The 18,609-nt window shown below is 53.1% G+C and overlaps 9 protein-coding genes across 9 annotated transcripts; 4 read left to right on the top strand and 5 right to left on the bottom strand.

Moving 5' to 3' along the window:
• Positions 1-7: 7 nt before the first annotated feature.
• EV422DRAFT_137805 (uncharacterized protein) lies at positions 8-3,295 on the bottom strand. Its single transcript, XM_053064788.1, has 11 exons — positions 3,103-3,295; positions 2,329-3,011; positions 2,176-2,262; positions 1,578-2,117; positions 1,188-1,515; positions 1,022-1,123; positions 866-943; positions 735-797; positions 590-658; positions 416-521; positions 8-293 (listed from the first exon to the last, which is right to left on the bottom strand). Exons 2-11 carry the CDS (start codon positions 3,004-3,006, stop codon positions 98-100), a joined length of 2,247 nt encoding a protein of 748 aa, XP_052929185.1. The 5' UTR covers positions 3,007-3,011; positions 3,103-3,295; the 3' UTR covers positions 8-97.
• A 95-nt stretch (positions 3,296-3,390) lies between these two features.
• Positions 3,391-4,714, top strand: EV422DRAFT_513934 (nuclear transport factor 2). The gene is made up of 6 exons (XM_053069200.1): positions 3,391-3,565; positions 3,678-3,749; positions 3,855-3,956; positions 4,110-4,191; positions 4,267-4,566; positions 4,653-4,714. The coding sequence occupies exons 1-5, from the start codon at positions 3,476-3,478 to the stop codon at positions 4,293-4,295; spliced, it is 375 nt and encodes a 124-aa protein (XP_052929184.1). The 5' UTR covers positions 3,391-3,475; the 3' UTR covers positions 4,296-4,566; positions 4,653-4,714.
• Positions 4,715-4,730: 16 nt separating this feature from the next.
• Positions 4,731-6,318, top strand: EV422DRAFT_600094 (guanine-N(7)-methyltransferase domain-containing protein; the record flags this gene model as incomplete). Its single annotated transcript, XM_053073675.1, has 3 exons — positions 4,731-5,590; positions 5,657-5,814; positions 5,892-6,318. 3 exons carry the CDS (start codon positions 4,731-4,733, stop codon positions 5,936-5,938), a joined length of 1,065 nt encoding a protein of 354 aa, XP_052929183.1. The 3' UTR covers positions 5,939-6,318.
• Positions 5,569-6,857, bottom strand: EV422DRAFT_513927 (uncharacterized protein). The gene is made up of 5 exons (XM_053069199.1): positions 6,726-6,857; positions 6,523-6,606; positions 6,378-6,422; positions 6,214-6,249; positions 5,569-6,120 (listed from the first exon to the last, which is right to left on the bottom strand). Exons 1-5 carry the CDS (start codon positions 6,765-6,767, stop codon positions 6,049-6,051), a joined length of 279 nt encoding a protein of 92 aa, XP_052929182.1. The 5' UTR covers positions 6,768-6,857; the 3' UTR covers positions 5,569-6,048.
• Positions 6,858-8,748, top strand: EV422DRAFT_513923 (uncharacterized protein). Its single transcript, XM_053069198.1, has 5 exons — positions 6,858-7,145; positions 7,426-7,556; positions 7,714-7,933; positions 8,002-8,222; positions 8,305-8,748. Exons 1-5 carry the CDS (start codon positions 6,956-6,958, stop codon positions 8,614-8,616), a joined length of 1,074 nt encoding a protein of 357 aa, XP_052929181.1. The 5' UTR covers positions 6,858-6,955; the 3' UTR covers positions 8,617-8,748.
• A 523-nt stretch (positions 8,749-9,271) lies between these two features.
• Positions 9,272-11,003, bottom strand: EV422DRAFT_137467 (uncharacterized protein). Its single transcript, XM_053064786.1, has 5 exons — positions 10,873-11,003; positions 10,553-10,791; positions 10,432-10,470; positions 10,335-10,365; positions 9,272-10,243 (listed from the first exon to the last, which is right to left on the bottom strand). Exons 1-5 carry the CDS (start codon positions 10,912-10,914, stop codon positions 9,530-9,532), a joined length of 1,065 nt encoding a protein of 354 aa, XP_052929180.1. The 5' UTR covers positions 10,915-11,003; the 3' UTR covers positions 9,272-9,529.
• A 1,057-nt stretch (positions 11,004-12,060) lies between these two features.
• On the bottom strand, positions 12,061-12,918 carry EV422DRAFT_484212 (WD40-repeat-containing domain protein; the record flags this gene model as incomplete). The annotated part of the gene is made up of 1 exon (XM_053067350.1): positions 12,061-12,918. A coding segment is annotated over one exon (858 nt), but the record flags the coding sequence as incomplete, so codon positions are not given.
• A 1,707-nt stretch (positions 12,919-14,625) lies between these two features.
• On the bottom strand, positions 14,626-17,161 carry EV422DRAFT_513914 (uncharacterized protein). The gene is made up of 6 exons (XM_053069197.1): positions 16,410-17,161; positions 16,201-16,324; positions 15,688-16,132; positions 15,545-15,616; positions 15,408-15,476; positions 14,626-15,333 (listed from the first exon to the last, which is right to left on the bottom strand). Exons 1-6 carry the CDS (start codon positions 17,005-17,007, stop codon positions 14,989-14,991), a joined length of 1,653 nt encoding a protein of 550 aa, XP_052929178.1. The 5' UTR covers positions 17,008-17,161; the 3' UTR covers positions 14,626-14,988.
• Positions 17,162-17,476: 315 nt separating this feature from the next.
• On the top strand, positions 17,477-18,511 carry EV422DRAFT_137319 (uncharacterized protein). The gene has a single exon (XM_053064785.1). The coding sequence runs from the start codon at positions 17,739-17,741 to the stop codon at positions 18,198-18,200; it is 462 nt and encodes a 153-aa protein (XP_052929177.1). The 5' UTR covers positions 17,477-17,738; the 3' UTR covers positions 18,201-18,511.
• Positions 18,512-18,609: the final 98 nt, after the last annotated feature.

Raw genomic sequence — 18,609 nt, 5'->3', positions numbered from 1 at the left:
AGGGAATCATTCCTTGCTACCTACCGCACGACACCTCCGCAACGAAGTCCGCGAAACTATGCTGGTATGAACGAAGATGGAGCAGATGTCCGTCTCCTCAATCCGCCTTCCCATCAAACACCCAGTCAACCTGCACAAGGATACTTTCGACGACGGTGTTCTGCCAGGTCATGTTGAGTATATCCGCATACCCGCTGCTGGTCGCGTCCTCCTTTGGTCGAATCAGAGTCGGGCCGAAGACGATGGCGATGTTGCTCGCTTCCATCTTGTTTTCTCCCGAATGTGCTGTGACTCTATCGTGTCGTGAAGAGGATAGGAAGAAATGTTCAGGGATGCTCTCATCGGATATGACCCTCAGAAATCGCCGTTCGAAACATCGGTCTGCCCCAACGGCCTTTTCCAAACTAAACGCTACCTCGATAAATGTCGGAGCATAAACTCCAGGGTATCATAGTTTGGCCGTGGTAGCGACTGAATGATGGTTTTCAACTCGATCAGGCGGGTATCATAGTCTTGGATTTCTAAAAGGAAGGAAAACGGTGTCAACCTCAGAGCCGACGGAGATATGAGTCCTCGCATCAAAACTTACTAGCTGCGGTTATGATTCCGTCAAAGAAGGCGTAAGGTATCAACGGGTCTTTCAGTTCCCTGAAATATACTGCAGAATGGGAAGAAACGTGATTAGCTTGAGTGCTGGCCATACAGCAGCGCCTCTTTCCCGGAAGATCGCATACGTTTCAGAGCACTGGCGATTGCGTTGATGTCCAAGCCATCGTCATCCAGATTCGTTGGCTCATCTACATGTTATATGTGAAGTTTAGTGATCAAGGTTGCACAAATGGTTACTGTGCGATGGGCCACATACGAGCATTGAACAGCTGCCGGATTTTTTGAACTGTTGATGCATTGCCCGACAGTCGATATATGCCTTGCGATGTCAATCCTGCCGAAAATCGGTTGTGAGCTGTCAATGGCCAGGTAGCTAGAATGCCGATAGCAAAAGTCAAACGGCCATGCTGACCTCGCTTATCAACTTCGGCAACACATAACTCAACCACCGTTGGGACCAGTTTCCCCGAATCCTTGACTTGTGACGCAAGATTGCCTCCGAATATGTCCTCGGCTGCAAATTCCGGAGCCATCATAAGGTTTTACCCTTCACACAGCGGCAACTCCGCACAACGTACACTCATCCAGAATAATCCCCTTCTCCTTCAACTTATCCACGCTCGGCCTCTTAAACAAGAACGCTCCAATCTTGCTCTTCACATTATTCTTCCTGCCCTCATACGGCACCTCGTCCGGATCAAGGGTCTTTGTCGACCGGCGACTGTGTGGCACTTTCTCTGATTTCCCGCGCGGGGTTCCTGGTGCCGATGACTCCTTTTCGCCGAGAAGTGTAGAGGAGCGGCTGAGCCCTTCGCCGCTGCCGGATCGAGGGATGTTGCCTTTGCTGTTGGATCGCGGGAGGTTCGCTTCGGAGCGTTGTAACAGCTTGGAGCGGGAGTTCTCGTACTGGAACATGTTCACACTCAGCGGGGATAGTAATGGAACTGCCGAGATTGGGCACTTCATACCTCGGCTGCCGTACTCCTCTCGCGACTCGCCTCGGTGATAGCATCCATCCATTCATGCATCTCACCATCCCTCGAGGGATTGATCAACCAGACAGCACCGTTCTCCGTCGCAACGCTGAATGCCCCCTTCTTCTTCGTAAGCTCCTTGCCAACCTCTTCCACCGTAACATAGTCGATTTTGATAATATGCAAGGGCTTCCTCTGTGTTGTCTTCCCCGCTTGGTCCTTGAACAGGAACAAGAATCCAACGCAGAGGATCGCCCAATGCTGCGTCCAGGAACCTCCGGTCTTTTTGAGAGAGTTCTTCGACGGCGCCTGCTTTTTCAGCTTTGTGAACAGGTATCCTTCTCGGCGGATGATTTCGGGTGGAACCCCTTCTAGTTTAGCGAGAGACAATAACTCGGGGTCGGAGCTGGAATCGACTGGTGTTGCGGGAAAGTTCATAACCGGTGGTGGAGGTGGAGGAGGTGGAGGCGCTTTGGATGGTGAATCGGGTGACGACATGGCGTTTCGGGCTGAAGTGTCTCCGTTTCCACCGTCCTATGTTCTCCACTAGTGAGTGGAAGGATGAATCAGAAAGCAACACAGCTGCACGTACTTCAGGTTCCTCATGGAGGATATAAGGCGCTGTAGTCAACGGAGTAGGCAACGCCTCTATTTCGGTATCGAGCAGACTATCACGCGTCTGAGGAAGTACATGATCCGTAAACGGATCCTCATCGTCCTCCTCTTCATCGGGATAGTTAACGACCTCTGTTGGCCAGTCCTTTGTAAGGTCTTCGTCTTTATGAGCTGCTGGGGCGGGTGCTTCCCCTTCGACCGGTCGCCATCTGCTTTCACCAGTAAGCGAATTCCAGAAATAACGTCGCCCGTCTGAGCTCGTTACTGGCAGCCATACAGAGTCCCCTTTCGCATCGAGCTCGTTGGTCGGTTTCGCGTCCGCGTCGCGTTTGGTGGTCGATGGCTCTGTCTGCACGAGGGTAGCGGGTGCGCCCGTTTCCACAGCGCCTGAGCTCTCAGATGCCTTCTTTGCGGCAGCTGGTGATGGTCCTGCAATCTGTGGCGTCGCTGCAGTGGGGCTCTTCTTATGCGGTGACCCTGCTGCAGGGACATGTTCGTCTTCATTCGGCTTCAACGTGTCCAGCAAAGTTTGTGGGTATGTTTCCAAGAATGCCACACGGGTAGCCGGGAAAAATCCTAAGATATCGGGCCCCTGCCTTCCCTCGCTCGCGATAACCTTTCCTTCGTACCAGTCGTTGTTGCAGAGTTCCACAACCTCAACGACATCCCCAGCTTTCAACTGCAGCTCGTTGTCTTCAACGGCTTCATAGTCCCAAATTGCCTTCACGTAGACTTTCCCGGGTTCAATAGAACCTCCAGTGTTCCCATCGACGCTGAATGGCGGAGTGGCCTCAGCAAGAGCAGCCATTTGACCTGACGAAAGATGCGATGAGACCGTGATGAGAGAGAGTGTCACGCGTTTGACCTCGTGGCGACTGTCCAAAAAGTCCCGTCATCAACTTACCGACGGTGGGATTAGGAAGTGCTGTTTCCAAGCGTTCCTGAGGATATGGGACTAGGGTTCTTCTTACTTTACGTTGGGAGAAAGGACGTGGTGACAGGAATAGCTAGCTCTTGTATATAGCTCCTCGACAAACACGGGCAGATATTCCCAGGCGACGACCCAAATCCAACGCACCAACAACACCATCGAGGCGCCACCACAATGCGCCGGCCGCTGAGGTGGTTTAAGCCAGCGCACGTGACTCGCATTTAAGTTGTCGGCCCATCTCAACATCTTGCCCACCGTCCTCAGCTATCGTCGACTGTTCGCAAGTTGCAACCGCTCATCCATCTTCTGGACATCCCCCAAGCGCCCTCATAACAAACCAGCAACAATGGCAGACCCCAGCGTCGTCGCAAGGCAGTTCGTCGACTACTACTACCAGACCTTCGACGCAAACAGGGCGTCTCTCGGTCCCCTCTACGTACGTCTCACAAGTCTTGTTTGCACAATCTCGCTGGTTTTCCCACCATCCCTCTGTGAGAGTCGTTATCCGTACATGGAGCACTTAGCTGACCGCATTCCACAAATCATAGAAAGATATCTCTATGCTCTCGTTTGAGGGTCAGCAAACATCCGGCTCTGCCGCTATCGTCGAGAAGCTCACTGTAAGTCGGACGCCTGGAGATTACTCCCTCCGTCACTTGTCGAGACGAAAACCTTCTGTGATGCGATAAGATCTGGGAATAACACAAACTTCCTCAATCTCTCAGAGCCTGCCCTTTCAAAAGGTCCGCCACGTCATCTCTACATGCGACGCCCAGCCAGGAAGTCCTAACGGAAGCATCCTCGTTACGGTGACCGGCCAGCTTCAGGTAGGCTAGAGGAGATGGTCTGATTCGGAGGCATGGCTGCCGCGGAGACCTCGCCAGAGTTACGATCATGTTTACGCCGACTGTCGTGTTGAAGCACGGGCGCACGGAAATTGTCAGCCCAGAGACTTCAAATTGATTGTATCATATTTCCAGATCGACGAGGAGACTACCACCCAGTTCTTCACACAAACGTTCCACTTGTACCCCGAAGGCGCTAGTTTCTTCGTGTACAACGGTTAGTGAAGCTTCCATCTTCCGTCTTTACTCTCGCATGATGATACTTATCCACTATGTCTGCCGCCGTTGATAGACATCTTCCGCCTTGTTCTCGGAGCGTAAGGCCTAACGAGCGGGTGGCGAAATGGAGAATGTCAAATAGGCTTGTCCGAGGGCAGTGAATGGAACCTTTAATACCCCCCAAAACGAATCCGTCGCTTCGAGTCATTTGATAGGGCTTCGGCGGCGGAGGAACCACTGTAGGCGAGCGATGTAGCATGTATTTAGGATCATTGAATAGTCTGCGTATGGCTGGTATACATATTCTTTGTTACAGTGTTGTCTTGGTTCTGTGGTCCAAGCCAATTTTCGCTCTCGGTCCATGGCTACGTAGGTATGGTTAGCTGTTTCGGCTATCAACACGTCCACACTTCTGACAGCTTGTCATTTCCACTCTGTCCACTTCCTTTTTCTCAACAGCGCTGAACACCAAAACCATCACAATCCTGCGTTTCCCCAGTCCCATCGCCAACCTTCTTGCGACATATTCAAGTCGCAATGGGTGACAACGTCGCACGGCAGGCAGGGTCTCGCTCCGAACAACACGTCAATATCGACAAGCGCCCCGCAGAACCAAGCCGGAAAAGGCCTTTGGACGATAGAGACGACAGGACACCGCCTGAAACCCCAGCACCGCCCACCAAATACCTCAAACCCTCTCCCGCCGTCGCCAAAGACGACCTTTCAGCCCGAGTCGTCGCGCAACATTACAACGCCCGCCCCGAAGTCGGCCGCGAAAAGCGCAAAGATTCGCCCATCCTCCAGCTAAAGAACTTCAACAACTGGGTAAAGTCCGTGCTCATCAACAAGTACACTCGACGAGGCGACAACGTCCTCGATTTCTGCTGCGGGAAGGGCGGGGATCTGTTGAAATGGAGCAAAGCGAACATCAACCACCTTGTGGGCGTGGATATCGCGGACGTGTCAATAGAACAGGCACAGCAGCGGTTCGCGCAGGGGCGGGGCAGTCGGTTCCAGGCCAAGTTCTTTGCGGCGGATTGCTTCACGGAGCGCATCGTGGACCGGTTACCGAGGCCGGATCACGTGTTTGATCTGGTGAATTGCCAGTTTGCGTTTCATTACTCGTTTGAGACGGAGGAGAAGGTGCGGATGGGGTTGAAGAATATTACGGGGAATCTGCGGCCTGGCGGCATGTTCATTGGGACGATACCGAATGCATACTGGTTGGTGCGGAAAGTGGAGGCGGCGGAGGGGCTGGAGTTCGGCAACAGTATTTTGAAGATCAAGTTTGAGACGAAGCGGCCGTATAAGGAGTTTGGACACAAGTACTGGTTCGAACTGAAGGATGCAATAGATGATTGTCCAGAGTACCTGGTCAACTTTCGCACTTTCGAACGGTACGTGTCCGCGTATCTAGCTTTGAGACATTTGATTCAGGGTCTAACAGTATCATTTTAACTTAGGCTCGCATCAGAATACGGACTTGAACTAGTTTACAAGAAGCCATTGCACGAGCTGTATGAGGAGGAGTCGCGAGATCCTCAGTACAAGGAGCTGCTATATCGAATGAACGTTGTAAACGATCAAGGAACAATGTCCGCAGATGAATGGGAATCAACAGGTATGTTCGGCGCCCCATTCCGTTCGGGCGGTGAATACCCCTTCTCGTACGGATCACTGACTTGGACCGGTTCGCAGGGCTCTATATGGCCTTTGCGTTCCGGAAACGGGACGGCAGGAAGTGATGCTCGTCGAGTGAGCCATGCATCAGCTTCGCTGCAACAACCGTCGCGAATGCGTATACCCACGTCCCATCATCACACGATCCCTCCAGGGTCACAACGTCACAGTCGCATCAGGCGGAACTGGAAGTCTCTGTAGTCTGCTGCTGTTTTCGCTCCTGTCGTAATCGACGCAGTCGTGCAGTCTAGATGCAGAGCCGTCAGTTCGATCGGATGGAATCAGACACCATCGTAGGTGTTACCGACACCAGCCGGGCCGAATGGCAACATCAACCCACCTCCTCCCTGACTTCGGTCATATTACTCGGTAGTTTCTGATAGGGCCGAGACAGAGGAATCCTTTGGTCAGTCTGGGATGTCAACTAGGCTAGTCGGGTGGGTGCCCAATAGTCTTCGACTGGCACAACCCACATACACAGAGCAAAGACCCGGTCGTACTCACAAATAATTGGTCTTCTGGTACTCTGAACGTGTTTATCGTATCCATCTGTTCAAAAAATTCGAGATATGAGCCGAAGACCCCACCGGCGCTCGTAAGCCATGTTGGGTGGGAAGTGCACTGAACACGCGCGAATGCCCTCCCATACCTGCTCCTTCGTTAACCTCTCCTGCAAGTCGGGCCTGTTGAACAAATAGAGGACGCCGACCGGGAAGAGAATATACACGCCGAACTATGAAGAGATCGAGAAAGTCAAGGGGAACTGAGTGAGAAAGCGGAATTGACCGGAGCAAAAAACTCCGCGTCGTTTCGCTCGTCAATTTAGACAACGGTCCCAGCATTGATACATACCTTGAGCGTTTCCGCGGTGATGAAATTGCGTGGTAGAGGCATATTGACGAGAGGTTTTTATGGTGTTTTCGAGCGGTGCAATGCTGTACCGAATTCTGTGCAATTGGCGAGGCTTTGTGCGGCTTTTTGTGACGTCGGACGCGCCTGCTCGATCGACTTCCGGACTTCGACTTCGAGAAAATCCGCCCCATCCATCCCTTCGCATCACACCCCACTTCATCAACACCAAAATGTCCTGGTCAACAACAGCCCGCGGCGCCCTCAAGTCTGCCTTCGCCCTCGGCGGTCTGCGCAGCTACGCTTCGGGGCCCGCTGGAGCAGGCGCCGTGCCCCTTCCACCACCCCCTGGAGGAAGTGGAGGCATTTCTTTTAATACCATCGTGAAAGTCTTGGCTGTTCCGACTGTGCTGACTGCTGGTGGTGAGTTGGCTTGTGCGGGAATCTGGAGGGAGTGGCTGGGAAATCTGCGAGATGGGGTGGATAGGAAGGGTAGTTTAAGGTTGAACGGACGTTGCGTTGAAATCAGCCGTTGGGCGGGAGGCTCAGTAGATCATGACGATGACCGCCGGTCCCAATAGCGAGGAAACATAGCGGGCTGGATTTACACGGCTTGCAGGACGCATCCCGGTTCGTGAACGGAATGGTGTCCCACCCACAATTGTCTAACGTTTTAGTTCCCATTCTCTTCGACGTTCTATAGTCTACTATTGGCAACAACAAAATAAGGCGGAAGGACAAGCGCTGATCAAGGCTAAGCTGGACAAGAAGGCTCGCGAAAACCCTGTAGCTGCGCTCGATGGGAAGTCGTTCTTGCCGTTTGCGTTGAAGGAGGTAGGTTGCGAGATATATAGGGAGAAGAGAGAAGATTCCTGGAGGTTCCCGTTGACAAGCGCAACATCGGCATGGGATGGGAAAGGATGGAGCCGTACGATACATGGAATCTCTTCGTTTCGCAACTCACGACATTCCTTGTGCCCATGCACATTAGGTCTCCGACGTCAACCACAACACCAAGCGCTTCCGCTTCGCCCTGCCGGAGGGAACCACTGAGTTGGGTCTCCCTACCGCCTCTTGCGTCTTGACCAAGTTTGTCGACGGCAAGAAGCCCGATGGCAAGCCGAACGTTGTTGTGCGGCCATACACCCCCGTTGAGGACCCCGCTGACGGATATACCGGTTACTTTGATATGATTATCAAGAAGTACCCCAGTACGTATAAGCTGGTGTCTCTGTTTTAGGCACAATGGATGCAATGTTTCCTGACTTGCATATTGTAGACGGCCCCATGTCGACCCACATCTTCAACCTGAAGCCCGGAGACACCCTTGACATCAAGGGTCCCAACCCGAAGTTCCCCTACAAAGCCAACGAGTTTGACCACATCACATTGCTCGCTGGTGGAACGGGAATTACACCCATGCTCCAGCTTATACAACGCATTACCCACAACCCTGAGGACAAGACCAAAATGACTCTTGTGTTTGCCAACATCGCTGAGGTAATTTGCATCCCTTATGTCTTTCTCTCGCAACATCTGGTCGTTTCACGTTCTCACTCCCGTACTTTGCACCCACCCACAGGAGGACATCCTACTGAAAGACTACCTCGACAACCTCCAAAAGCGCCACGGCGACCGCTTCACAGTCCGCTACTGCCTCGAAAAGCCCCCAATGGGCTGGCGCGGCGACGTCGGCTACATCAACGAAAAGATCATCACCCAAGTCGCTGCCCCACCCAAGCAGACCGCCACCAAGGAGAAGATCTTTATCTGCGGGCCTAACCAGATGCTTGAGGCGTTGTCGGGCGGGAAGGCGCCTGACTACACGCAGGGAAAGATTGGGGGTGTTTTGAAGAAGTTGGGATATGTTGAGGGTGATGTGTATAAGTTTTAGATGAGCCTCTCTTATGTACATCCATGCATACATATGACACTTGTGGAGATGAGACCGTTTCGTTTTGTTCATACAGCATTGATCCATCGGCACCTGTTGTCGCAAGTCTAGCTACGCGAGTGGAAGCAGACGAGTAAAAGAAACTTTAACCACCACCACAACCAACACAGGCTCAACACTGCTCGCTCCTACTAGTACAGTACTTGCTCCCAGGCTGCTACCAAGCGCTCACCAACTGCCTACTACCCACTCATTCTGCCTACAACGCGTTCAAGATGTTCACCATCTCTCGCCATACTTCGTCCTACGCGTCCAGGATCTTCCCCTATCCACGTCCAATATCTTCAACACTCCTTGCCATACTGCTTAATACGCGCTCAAAAGTCACATCCTACCACATACGTCCCGGCACATATCGGCACTACAGGTAGGTCATCGCGGTAGGTGCATATGACTCGGAAATGGCTTAGGACCGCATAGAGTCATCGGAAAAGGCTTGGTAGCCGAGTTCCGCAATTGTCATATCTTTTTGTCATGTTCTCATAATATCTGAATTCAACACAATGCGTACACACCTTCTCATACTCTTTGCGAACTGTCCATTTTCTGCGGTGTATTGCTATGATGTTCTTTGTTATCCAAAAGTCCTCAAATTTTGAGCGTTATTCGTTGTCCGAAATGCCTCTGCGGACTTGATCGCAGCTTTTGGAAACTCGTCAAAGGATCTGGTCTACGAGCGAAGGAAATATGGTTCCAATTTTAGTTCTCCATTTGTTCGTCCCCAGAGCGGTAACTAATATCTGTTCATCGCTCCAGAACTGAATAGATTGACAATGCCTGTCGCCAGTCTGTCAATCTATCGCTTTCCAACGGGCTCTCTGCTACATGTGTAAATTTCCTCGCGGAAACCTCCTCAGATGAAAACAGGAATATACGTCGGACAAGAAGCCTTCAGCACCGCCAACGCTCTCGGCCCACAACACATCTCCACCGTCCGCAGCGTCCCCGCACACTTCTCCCCAATCCTCGCATCCAGCACCCTCGCAGCGATCGGCGGGATGACCGCCTTCAACAGCGTGCTTCCTTTCGCGACCCCGGCTTCACCACCGTCATGCTCTGCTTCCCTCGACGCACTAGCCCGCCCGGTCCTCGACCCAGCCCCACTCCTAGCAAACGACGTAGAAGGTTTGGGTTTCTCCTCGATTCTGATATCGAACACGTCCTCTTTCGCGACGTTGATAAGCGCCTCGAACGCGTCTAATGCGGCAGACACTGTTGCTGTGTCTTTTGCGCAAAGTGCGGCGCGGAGGTGGGGTGCGATCTCGTTGAGGAGTTTGGGTGTTATCCTTGGAGTACTGTGATGGGCGCCGGGTGCAGGTGAAGAATCGTAATGGGATGGCTGGGAGGATATTGAGAGGGTGGATAGGGAATTGTTTAGCGAGAAGGCTGGGGTGGAGCTGAACGATGACGATGTTGCTGGTAATGAGGGCCCGGTTGATGCGAGGATTTGTTGAATGCCGAGGCGACTCAGCAGGGTGTACGGATGTTGTTTTTCGAGGAGGCCGGCGAAGAAGGATGGGAGGAGATGTTGAAGGGCTGACGGCGGAGAGTAGGATGTCCAGGTCAGCTGTAGATGTGGGTAGTAAGGATTGAGTTCGGTTTAGTCATCCGACATTCAGGCCATGCCCAGAACGAGATATTAAGATGCCAGGTCGTACCTTGTGCTTGACGGATCCATGATTCAATCGGCTAGAACGAAGATGATGGATGAGTCTACAACCCAATCGGTTTCGTCAACCCAGCGCTAAAACTCACCACGGAATCTCTCCGCGAGCATACATCGCACTGAACACCCTACAAAGTCATCGATTCCATGCTTTAGCAGTCTACATTCGCCAATCCCTACGTTACTCCCCACGCACTGTAACAAACTCACGTCTCATGCTTCTTATTCCCCAACGGCTTAACCACTGCCGGATTCAGCCTCGAAGACGGCTTCGATCTGCATATCTCTTTCGCGGCGGATGACGGGGCTGTCCTCGACGATGGCGCCGTGCTGTTGGCTTTCGCGAATGTTGGGCCGGGTAGGGGCTTTGTGGTGCGGGAAACGGTTGCGCTTTTTGCGGAAGATCCCGGGGTTGGCCTGATGGAAGGGGGGTGTCTTCTAGGGTCACCCTGGAATCGAGTTGTGTATTAGTAGTGCATTCGCTGCAAGGCGGGAGTTAAGTTGGTTTTCAGAATCCGGGAGACACATACCTCAATAGAGCTGGCGGAGTGTGTTTGGCCACGGGCGAGCATTGCGAGTTCTGCACCGATGAAAAGGAAGCTCGGTGAAACCTCTTAATATCCCCAACATGCAGGATGTGCTTGCTGTTATTATCCTTCAGGTTTGTAGGAACGCGAAAAGCTGTCATTTTGGTTGAACTCCGACAGCAACTGACAGGTTTCACATGCCATGTGGGAGTCCTGGGAGAAGGAAATATGGGAGCAAAGCGAGCGCATCTGATCTCGACACAGGATTAGTTAGAGGGCACAGCGAGCGAGGAGATGTGCTCTAGACTTGCTGCCTGGCAGACGAATTACAATGCCAAACCGTTTGACAGGACCTACGCTCCTTGCTCCCCGTCGCAAAGACGGAATGCAAGTCAGGCTGAAAGAAGAATTGTAGCGTTCTCAATATTTCCTTGATATTGATGCCTTAAGGACGAAACGCAATCCAAGACCGACAGGTTTTACTCTTGGCGTTCCCTTCATCATGAATCACAGGTGCAGCGCAGGCCGGAAGGACTAGGGATGTTCTCAATATTCATTTCATAGTAATACCTCAAGGACCCATTACCACGCCGGCTTCCAACTCTCTTCCCGCCAAGACCTCACACAGCCGTCCTGCATGTGTCGTACCCTGCCACATGATTTGCCGCCTTGTGCGGAGATAAATTGCGGTCGAGATGTCGGGCCCTTTTGACGGGAGGGAGCATCAGAGCACAAGTACCGTCCGATGAATATATCAGATGAGTCGACCGCGGGAGCTAACATCGGTGCGAGAAACATATACTATGTGAAAATTGCGAATAATGAATTGGCACGTACGCAGGGTTTCATTCATGCCGGGGCTTAGGTATGGTTTATTATTGAAGCCGGTAATCGGACGGTTCTAGTACGAGAGGTTTGGGTCGTAGTGCGATATCGCGGACAGAACCGTCGTAAGAGGAATTTACTACGCGTACAGAAGCAAAGGCATGGATGTTAGAAAAAATACATGAAGAGGGATCGGAATGAAGCGGAGGAATGTCTACGCCGGTCTACGGTATATGGGTTCTACTGGACTACGTTTCCGGGTCCAAGAAATCCGAGCCAGGTCATTCAGGTTTCCGGATGCCCTCTCGACTAGATATAGCCCCAACAAGTATCCTCTGCCCCAGGCGGCGGAGTTCCTCACAATGCCCACTGTGTTATGACGCGGTCTAAACCTCCAGCGAACAGCTGGGTGCCGTCAGGTGATACAGCAACAGCATGTATCGGACGGCCGCTACCTGGGATATCGCGGACCAGCGTCCCTGAAGAGAGGTCCCACTGCTTGACAAGCTTGTCTTCACCGCCGCTGTACAGGTACTTCTCCGAAGGTGACAGAGCCATTTCATTCATCGAGTGAGAGAGGCCTGTTAAGGTGTTCACAAGTCTGCCGGTAGCAATTTCCCACTGCTTGATCGTGGTGTCGTTGCTTCCGCTGTAGAGGTACTGATTGTTGGCTGTTACTGCAAGACCACGCACCGCACCAGTATGGGCCGGGATAGTGCGCAGAAGGGTGCCATTGGAGATATCCCACTGCCGGACGGTATAGTCCAATGAGCCGCTGAACACCGATTTGCCATCAGCCGCTACGGCAAGGGAGACTATTGAGTCTGTATGCCCTCTGAGGGTGCGGAGGCGAGCGCCGGTGGAAATGGTCCATTGTATGATCACATTGTCGTCGTCACCGCTGAATACTTGGGTTTCATCCGGCGATAGAACCAGCCTGTGAATCCATCTGGTATGCTCCGTAAAGTTTCGGCGGACCTCACCAGTGACAACATCCCACTGCAAAACAGACCTGTCCCGGCCCGCCGAAAACAATTGCTGACCATCCTTCGACAGAATGATATCGAGCACCCCGTCGCGATGGCCCACGAATCTACGGACAGGATTGGCCGTGGAGATGTCCCATTGTATGATGGTGTCGTCCAACGCACCACTAAAAAGATATTTCCCGTCGGGCGATAAGACGATACTGGCTATGGCGGCGGTGTGATTTTGAAGGCTTTGGACAACCCTGGGTGCGGAGGCGGCCGAGGTAGGAGTAGGAGTTGTAGAAGAAGGAACTTGATTTTGCTTTTTGCTCAGGACGACACCCACTGCACTCCCGCTAACGATCGCGAGCAGAGCAAGAATGGCCCCAATAAGAATGTATCGACGTTTCTTGGACTGCCAGAGGGCGGCAGGCGGAACGCACGCACCCGTAGTCATTGCCGATGACTTCTTGTTCGTCGCTTCCACGTCAGGGGAGAACTGCTTTCCATCTTTGTCCACGGTGGAAATTGAGAAGAGAGGACCTGGGAGTGCTGGAGCGGAAGTAGCGTTGTAGACAGGGCGAGATTGCGTCGGTGCGGTGTGCTCATAGTTGTGAACGGGTTGAGTCTTTGCCTGCCACAATCCGGTCTTCGGTTGCTGATGAGAGGATTTGGACGGGACCGGATGGTATTGACTTGCTTTTCGGCTAGCCAAAAATGGAGCAGCCAAAAGTGGAGCAGCCACAGGATTTCCTGTGCGAGGTTGTGAATTCTCTTCCATGAAGTCGGACTCGTAGAAGGAGTGATTCGTCGGAGAGGCAGGAGATAAGGCCCGCACGTCCTTTCCCAATGGTACATTAACTTCTTCCCGCAAAGCCCGTTCCACCACGGTGTATGACGGAGGAAAAGCGGGGTCTATGACCGAGGAAGGGCGGAGTGGAGGTCCGGATTGATGTTCAGCAATGTCCTTGGGCAGGTCAACCAGGATATCTAGGCGCGCTTTGCCGTGGGCTTTTTCTTCGGACAACACATCCCAGATCTCGGCCAGAGGATCGTCTAACCGAAAAACTCGGAAAGCGGTGTCAATCGGGGAAATAGGGTCGTGGACCTGCCCCAACCTGGGATCGGTGGGGTACAGAGCAGATTCTTCGTCCACTCGGTACAGCACGATATCCGCGACCTATCAGACAAGAGTTGGTGAGTCGGTGATCGTATATTGCTAGCTACACCGACACGTTCAGGTAACGCACCCCAAATTGCTGCGAATGTCTTGCAGGGAGTTGCGATAGGACGAGACGACGCAGTTGGGCGACGGTGAAGCCGTTGCTTGAGTCGGGGACGTCGACCGAGAACGCACGGCTGCCGTCCTCGCCGTAGATGAGACAGTGGATGGCCGGCATCTTGATACTGTGTCGTCGGCGTAGGCGAGCGATGCGATGGCCCAGGCTGGAGCGGGGAGAAAGCCTAACCGCCTTTTATTGCTTTACATCGGAGCGGCTCTATTATAGTAGTCCTACAGTAGGACTCTTTCCAGGAGGCTGCCAGATCTCTCGTTACAACTTACGACGGGTTGGTTGTTGAGCCTCCGTCTGCAACGCAGAAGTCACCGGCCGGCTGCCAGTTCCGGCCTTCCTGCCTTGAAGATTAGTACAGTATTAGTTACAGGACAGGTCGCGGCCAAAACTTTATTCCCCAGACTCGCATGGCCGGTGACTTCTGCTCTCTTGGAAGCCGTCGGGAAAAGATTTCGTGTACGCGCGTTGAGCCCAAGTTTTGGCACCTTACCTAATACTATGCACACACTCTGGGTGTAGAACTGACAGGGTTTTAGGCTTTCCAAGGGGGGCCGCCGTCCACTTCTCCGGGAGTTCCGAGTCTTCCGACTGGGTGTATGCTCACGTGATCATTCATTCGTTATGATCTTCAAGACTTTGAGCCGTTTGAGCTGAGAACGTGAAGGCCGCTGCGACCTCGGATCGCAAAGCGAGGTGGCGGCGGCATCGGCGGCCTACTCGGCGGCCTACAGTCAGCCCTACAGTACAGTACTTTGTGCTAACACGTGACGTGAAGCCGTGCGATTCTCCGAGGACCCGCCCGTACGGGCTTATCTGTACGTACTACGTAGTACTGTATTTCCATCATTTCAGACCAGATCGGATAACAAGAGGCAATCTTTGGATATACTTTTTTTTTGGACATGAGCGACTGTGTGTATATGTGTATGTGCGGGGCAACAATCATTGCTTACAAAAAGTGAGAGTTTCACGAGAATCTCCCGAAAGTCATCAGAAACTCCTCCATCCATTTTCCAAAAATCTCCACCACCTCAAGCCATCGAAGCAACCGGTTTCCTCCTCTCCATCTTCTGCACGCCCCCCTTCCTCGGCGGCGGCACCGGCGTGCCCGCACCCGCCAACCGCGCTTTACACCTCGCAATGCGATCCATCCACCCAATCATGGCCTCGTGCGACTCGGCCGTAGCATACACCACCGCGTCGCGCGAGCCGGGTTTGTCGTCGATGACACGGGCGGTCCAGTCGGGGAGGGTGTCGTGGGAGGTGTGTTGCGGGGTGAGGGTGAGTTCGATGCAGTATGGGGCCATGATGAATTCGGCGTCGGCCGGGTGGACTTGGGAGATGGAGGAGAGAGGGAGGCGCGAGATGGGTTTGATCTGAGTGGGCGTGACAGAGGTATCAGTTTGCGTGGGTCGCGGTCATCGCATTGAGGGGTGCACTCAGAACATACATCCCGGTACTCAAAATCATACACGCAGAGCTCGCGGTCGGCCAGGACACACCAGTACTTGCGCCACACCTGTAGCATCAACGTTGAGAGATAGGATCCTGACGGAAAATGGACGATGATGGATTTGGTGAGCTTACCGAAACACCAGCGGTGTGGATCATGAAGTTAAGGTAGTCTCCAAAATCAGGTTCGAGAGGGATGGGTTCCGGCTTTGAATAATATACGATGTTAGGCATCGAGCACAGTCCAAAGACGGACCACATCACAGCCGCATACACACCTCAGGCTCCGGAACATACTCCTCATCCAAAAACGTTCCCAACTGCAACGACAACTTCGCAATCTCCTTCTTTGCATTCGCCGACATAACCGTATACTCCCCAGCAACCTTCGAATGATTATACGCAGCATGTTCCGGCACCGTAAATATAATCTCCCCCAACAGCGGACCGGCTTCCACAGTCGCATTGCTAGGCAGAACGCGCGTCGGGGTGGACATCCCGCTGTTGTAAAATGCGTCGTTGTTGAAGCGGAAGGAGGAATTGCTGGTGGGAGAGCGGCGAAGGCCGGAGAGGAGGTTGTTGAGGCGTGGGCGGTCGCTTACGGGAGAGGCGAGGTGCTCGAAGGAAGGGGACGAGGAGAGGCCGTCTAGGGAGGTGCGAGTCGCGCCAACGGGGGTGGCGTGGATGCGGATTAAGACGCGTGGTTCGTGCTCGTCGATATCGCTGGGATGAAGGTTTCTTAGAAGACGGAAGCGGATGAAAAAAACAAGGCGATGCATTAGTCTACTCACAAGATGAAACCTTCTTTCGGGTTTGCTACGAGCCCAAACCCTTTGCTAGCCTCCTTTCGCAAGTAGATGATCTGGGTGCATGGTCGCTGGTTTCCACATTGAACGCGGCAAATCACCGCTTGAGCTGTGGGTGTCGAGCATTTCTGCGAATGTTAGTTTCATTGCGCGGCCAAAGGCTGATGCCTCAATACGTTTGTGGGCAATCATACCGTTGGTGCTGCTCTTAAGACGGAGTCCGTCAAACTGCAAATACATCCTTCGAACTTTTCCCCCAGCCGGCCCGGCATCAGCCTCATGAAACACGCCGCCGACAGGTCGACGGGTCACTTTCCCACCAGCCCGCAGACTCGATCCCGGAGTAGCATTCTCGTAAGTGCTGGCAACGCGCGACATATTGGGTCTCGTCAGCCCAGGCAGCGGACGCGCACCAGCCAATCCCTTCCAATGTCCATCCTCAATCTCATCTCCAAGCGACACAATGTGGAAAGGCACCTCAAGGGGCGTCCCGTCCGTGGCAAACAGACGGGTATGGGCCGCAGCGACATGTAGAGTATCCGGGTCTACGAACCCACTAGCGCTCGAATGAATCCAGCTCCATATTCCAGCGGAAATGGCGTCGCTGCAGTGGACTGAGCCGGGGAGATGGAGGGCTCTGAGCTGGGGTTCGTTTGAGTAGCCTCTGTCGGTGTTGTAGCGCGAGATGCTATTGTTGGACGAGGCGATCTCGCCACCTTCTGCGAACTCGGTGCTGTTTCGCATGAAGGATTTGATGGAGCGGACGGATTTCTGCTTCCTCAGAGATAGCATGGTGGTGGTAGTTGTTAAGGTTGACGGTAAGAAGTTTGATGCCAATGTGAACGTTCTCGATTCTGTTCTGAAAATCAACAACGCTCGCCTTTCAGGAAAAACAGCACCGGGTAGGTGAGAAGAACAAATGTCGACTATGTAACAGTATGCTAGTCCGTAGCAGGCGAGGGAGAGAGGAAAGAAGGTTCGCCCTGTGTGGGCCAACACCTGGGGTCTTGTCAAAAAGCTAAAACTCGACAGCGCGTTCCTGTCACTTGTTGACTCACTGACAGGACAGAGAACTGACGGCATGGCGAAGCCACACGCCTGCGCAGTCTCGAATTTCAGTGACATCACCTCGGTCGCTTCGTCGTGGACTGATGACTCGCTGCATTCCCAGGGCTTTTCCGGCTTTGTTTCCGTCATCGAAACCGAGACCGGAGCCCATATAAATGAATGCTCGCGGCTTGCATCATGCAGCAACGCACCACGATGATGCATGGCATGGTATAATTCGAGAAGGGGCGCAGGACACCCCATGCATGCAGGTGCAGCCACAGGCGGGGGAATAGTCCCTTTCGCAATGCGCTCTCCTTGCGAATGATGGCATAAAAGACGGGTCGAGTTTTCGAGTCCCTCGACCTCTTCGCAATCCGAAACCAACGAAATCCTCATTCGCAACTCGCAAACAAAACAAAGGCTTCTACAAACCCACCAACCACCAACCTCTTTAACAACAACCAACCGCAACAATGGCCTCCCGTATGCCCACCCGTCTCTTCTCCACCTCCCGCCAAGTCCTCAACAACTCGTCGAGCAACCCCATCAAGGCGGCTGCCGAGGCCGTCAAGAAAGCCGCGCAAGCCTTTAAGGAGGACGGCAAGATCGGCCAGAAGTTCACCCCGCAAGGATCAGTTGGCTCCACGGCAGAAGCCGTCGGCGGACCTTTCACTCGTGACGGCGCCATCGGCAAGCAATTCACCACCGACGGCGCAATTGGCGGCACCGGACAGAAGGTTGCCCAAGCTACCGAGTCTGCTGCCCGGGATGTCGAGCGCAAGCCTACCTCCGAAAACGCCTCGTACACCGCTTCCCAGACCGCTGAACGTGCTGGAAGGAACGTTAAGAGAACTGCCGAAGATGCCGCGATTGGAACAAAGAGGGGCGCTGAGGACGTGAACGACAAGACCAAGCAGTGGGGAAAGAAGTTATAAACGATGGAGTGAGGAGTTTTTGGATGGAGAAATACACTCGATATACCCGCCGTACCGCCACCCCTTCCTTCCCGACAACACTGTAGTTTAGGTTACCTCGCTGATCTGTTTACCATCCTCACTGCACCCTCGCACCCCCCATATATCTTAACTAGCCTTTCTGAATAACAACATGGCCAATTTTGATCCAATAAGCGCTCTCATGCGCTTCGGTCTTGCGCTGTTAACGTAGTTTGAAGTTTGAAACGTCCGTTAGTAACGATCACTCACGGGCGAAGAACGTGTTGTTTCCTTTTTTGAGTTTTCGGCCGTCAATTTTTATCCCCTCCAAAGGCTCCCATTGCTGTAGCTGATCGCCATCGACCATCGTGCCATTCCACCTTCGGCTTGTGCCTTTTCCCACGGGCCG

The sequence above is a fragment of the Fimicolochytrium jonesii genome (genome assembly GCF_025526975.1).
Source record: "Fimicolochytrium jonesii strain JEL569 chromosome Unknown EV422scaffold_2, whole genome shotgun sequence".
Classification (NCBI taxonomy): domain Eukaryota; kingdom Fungi; phylum Chytridiomycota; class Chytridiomycetes; order Spizellomycetales; family Powellomycetaceae; genus Fimicolochytrium; species Fimicolochytrium jonesii.
This window is presented reverse-complemented; position numbering and strand designations above follow the sequence as displayed.

What these genes read in the sequence shown, in the direction of transcription:
- EV422DRAFT_137805 (XM_053064788.1), bottom strand. Translation starts at nt 3,006, where the DNA reads ATGGCTGCTCTTGCTGAGGCCACTCCGCCATTCAGCGTCGATGGGAAC. An exon ending in GGGGATTATTCTGGATGAGT is followed by an intron (nt 1,124 to 1,187) that starts GTACGTTGTGCG and finishes CGGAATTTGCAG; the next exon opens with CCGAGGACATATTCGGAGGC. An exon ending in AATCGCCAGTGCTCTGAAAC is followed by an intron (nt 659 to 734) that starts GTATGCGATCTT and finishes CCCATTCTGCAG; the next exon opens with TATATTTCAGGGAACTGAAA.
- EV422DRAFT_513934 (XM_053069200.1), top strand. Translation starts at nt 3,476, where the DNA reads ATGGCAGACCCCAGCGTCGTCGCAAGGCAGTTCGTCGACTACTACTAC. An exon ending in CTATCGTCGAGAAGCTCACT is followed by an intron (nt 3,750 to 3,854) that starts GTAAGTCGGACG and finishes TCAATCTCTCAG; the next exon opens with AGCCTGCCCTTTCAAAAGGT. An exon ending in CGGTGACCGGCCAGCTTCAG is followed by an intron (nt 3,957 to 4,109) that starts GTAGGCTAGAGG and finishes TCATATTTCCAG; the next exon opens with ATCGACGAGGAGACTACCAC.
- EV422DRAFT_513927 (XM_053069199.1), bottom strand. Translation starts at nt 6,767, where the DNA reads ATGCCTCTACCACGCAATTTCATCACCGCGGAAACGCTCAAG. An exon ending in TCACCGCGGAAACGCTCAAG is followed by an intron (nt 6,607 to 6,725) that starts GTATGTATCAAT and finishes ATCTCTTCATAG; the next exon opens with TTCGGCGTGTATATTCTCTT. An exon ending in AGAGGTTAACGAAGGAGCAG is followed by an intron (nt 6,423 to 6,522) that starts GTATGGGAGGGC and finishes TTTTTTGAACAG; the next exon opens with ATGGATACGATAAACACGTT.
- EV422DRAFT_513923 (XM_053069198.1), top strand. Translation starts at nt 6,956, where the DNA reads ATGTCCTGGTCAACAACAGCCCGCGGCGCCCTCAAGTCTGCCTTCGCC. An exon ending in TGCCGTTTGCGTTGAAGGAG is followed by an intron (nt 7,557 to 7,713) that starts GTAGGTTGCGAG and finishes CATGCACATTAG; the next exon opens with GTCTCCGACGTCAACCACAA. An exon ending in TGTTTGCCAACATCGCTGAG is followed by an intron (nt 8,223 to 8,304) that starts GTAATTTGCATC and finishes ACCCACCCACAG; the next exon opens with GAGGACATCCTACTGAAAGA.
- EV422DRAFT_137467 (XM_053064786.1), bottom strand. Translation starts at nt 10,914, where the DNA reads ATGCTCGCCCGTGGCCAAACACACTCCGCCAGCTCTATTGAG. An exon ending in GGGAATAAGAAGCATGAGAC is followed by an intron (nt 10,471 to 10,552) that starts GTGAGTTTGTTA and finishes ATGACTTTGTAG; the next exon opens with GGTGTTCAGTGCGATGTATG. An exon ending in ATGGATCCGTCAAGCACAAG is followed by an intron (nt 10,244 to 10,334) that starts GTACGACCTGGC and finishes CCACATCTACAG; the next exon opens with CTGACCTGGACATCCTACTC.
- EV422DRAFT_513914 (XM_053069197.1), bottom strand. Translation starts at nt 17,007, where the DNA reads ATGCTATCTCTGAGGAAGCAGAAATCCGTCCGCTCCATCAAATCCTTC. An exon ending in AGTATGTTCCGGAGCCTGAG is followed by an intron (nt 15,617 to 15,687) that starts GTGTGTATGCGG and finishes TATTATTCAAAG; the next exon opens with CCGGAACCCATCCCTCTCGA. An exon ending in TCCACACCGCTGGTGTTTCG is followed by an intron (nt 15,477 to 15,544) that starts GTAAGCTCACCA and finishes TTGATGCTACAG; the next exon opens with GTGTGGCGCAAGTACTGGTG.
- EV422DRAFT_137319 (XM_053064785.1), top strand. Translation starts at nt 17,739, where the DNA reads ATGGCCTCCCGTATGCCCACCCGTCTCTTCTCCACCTCCCGCCAAGTC.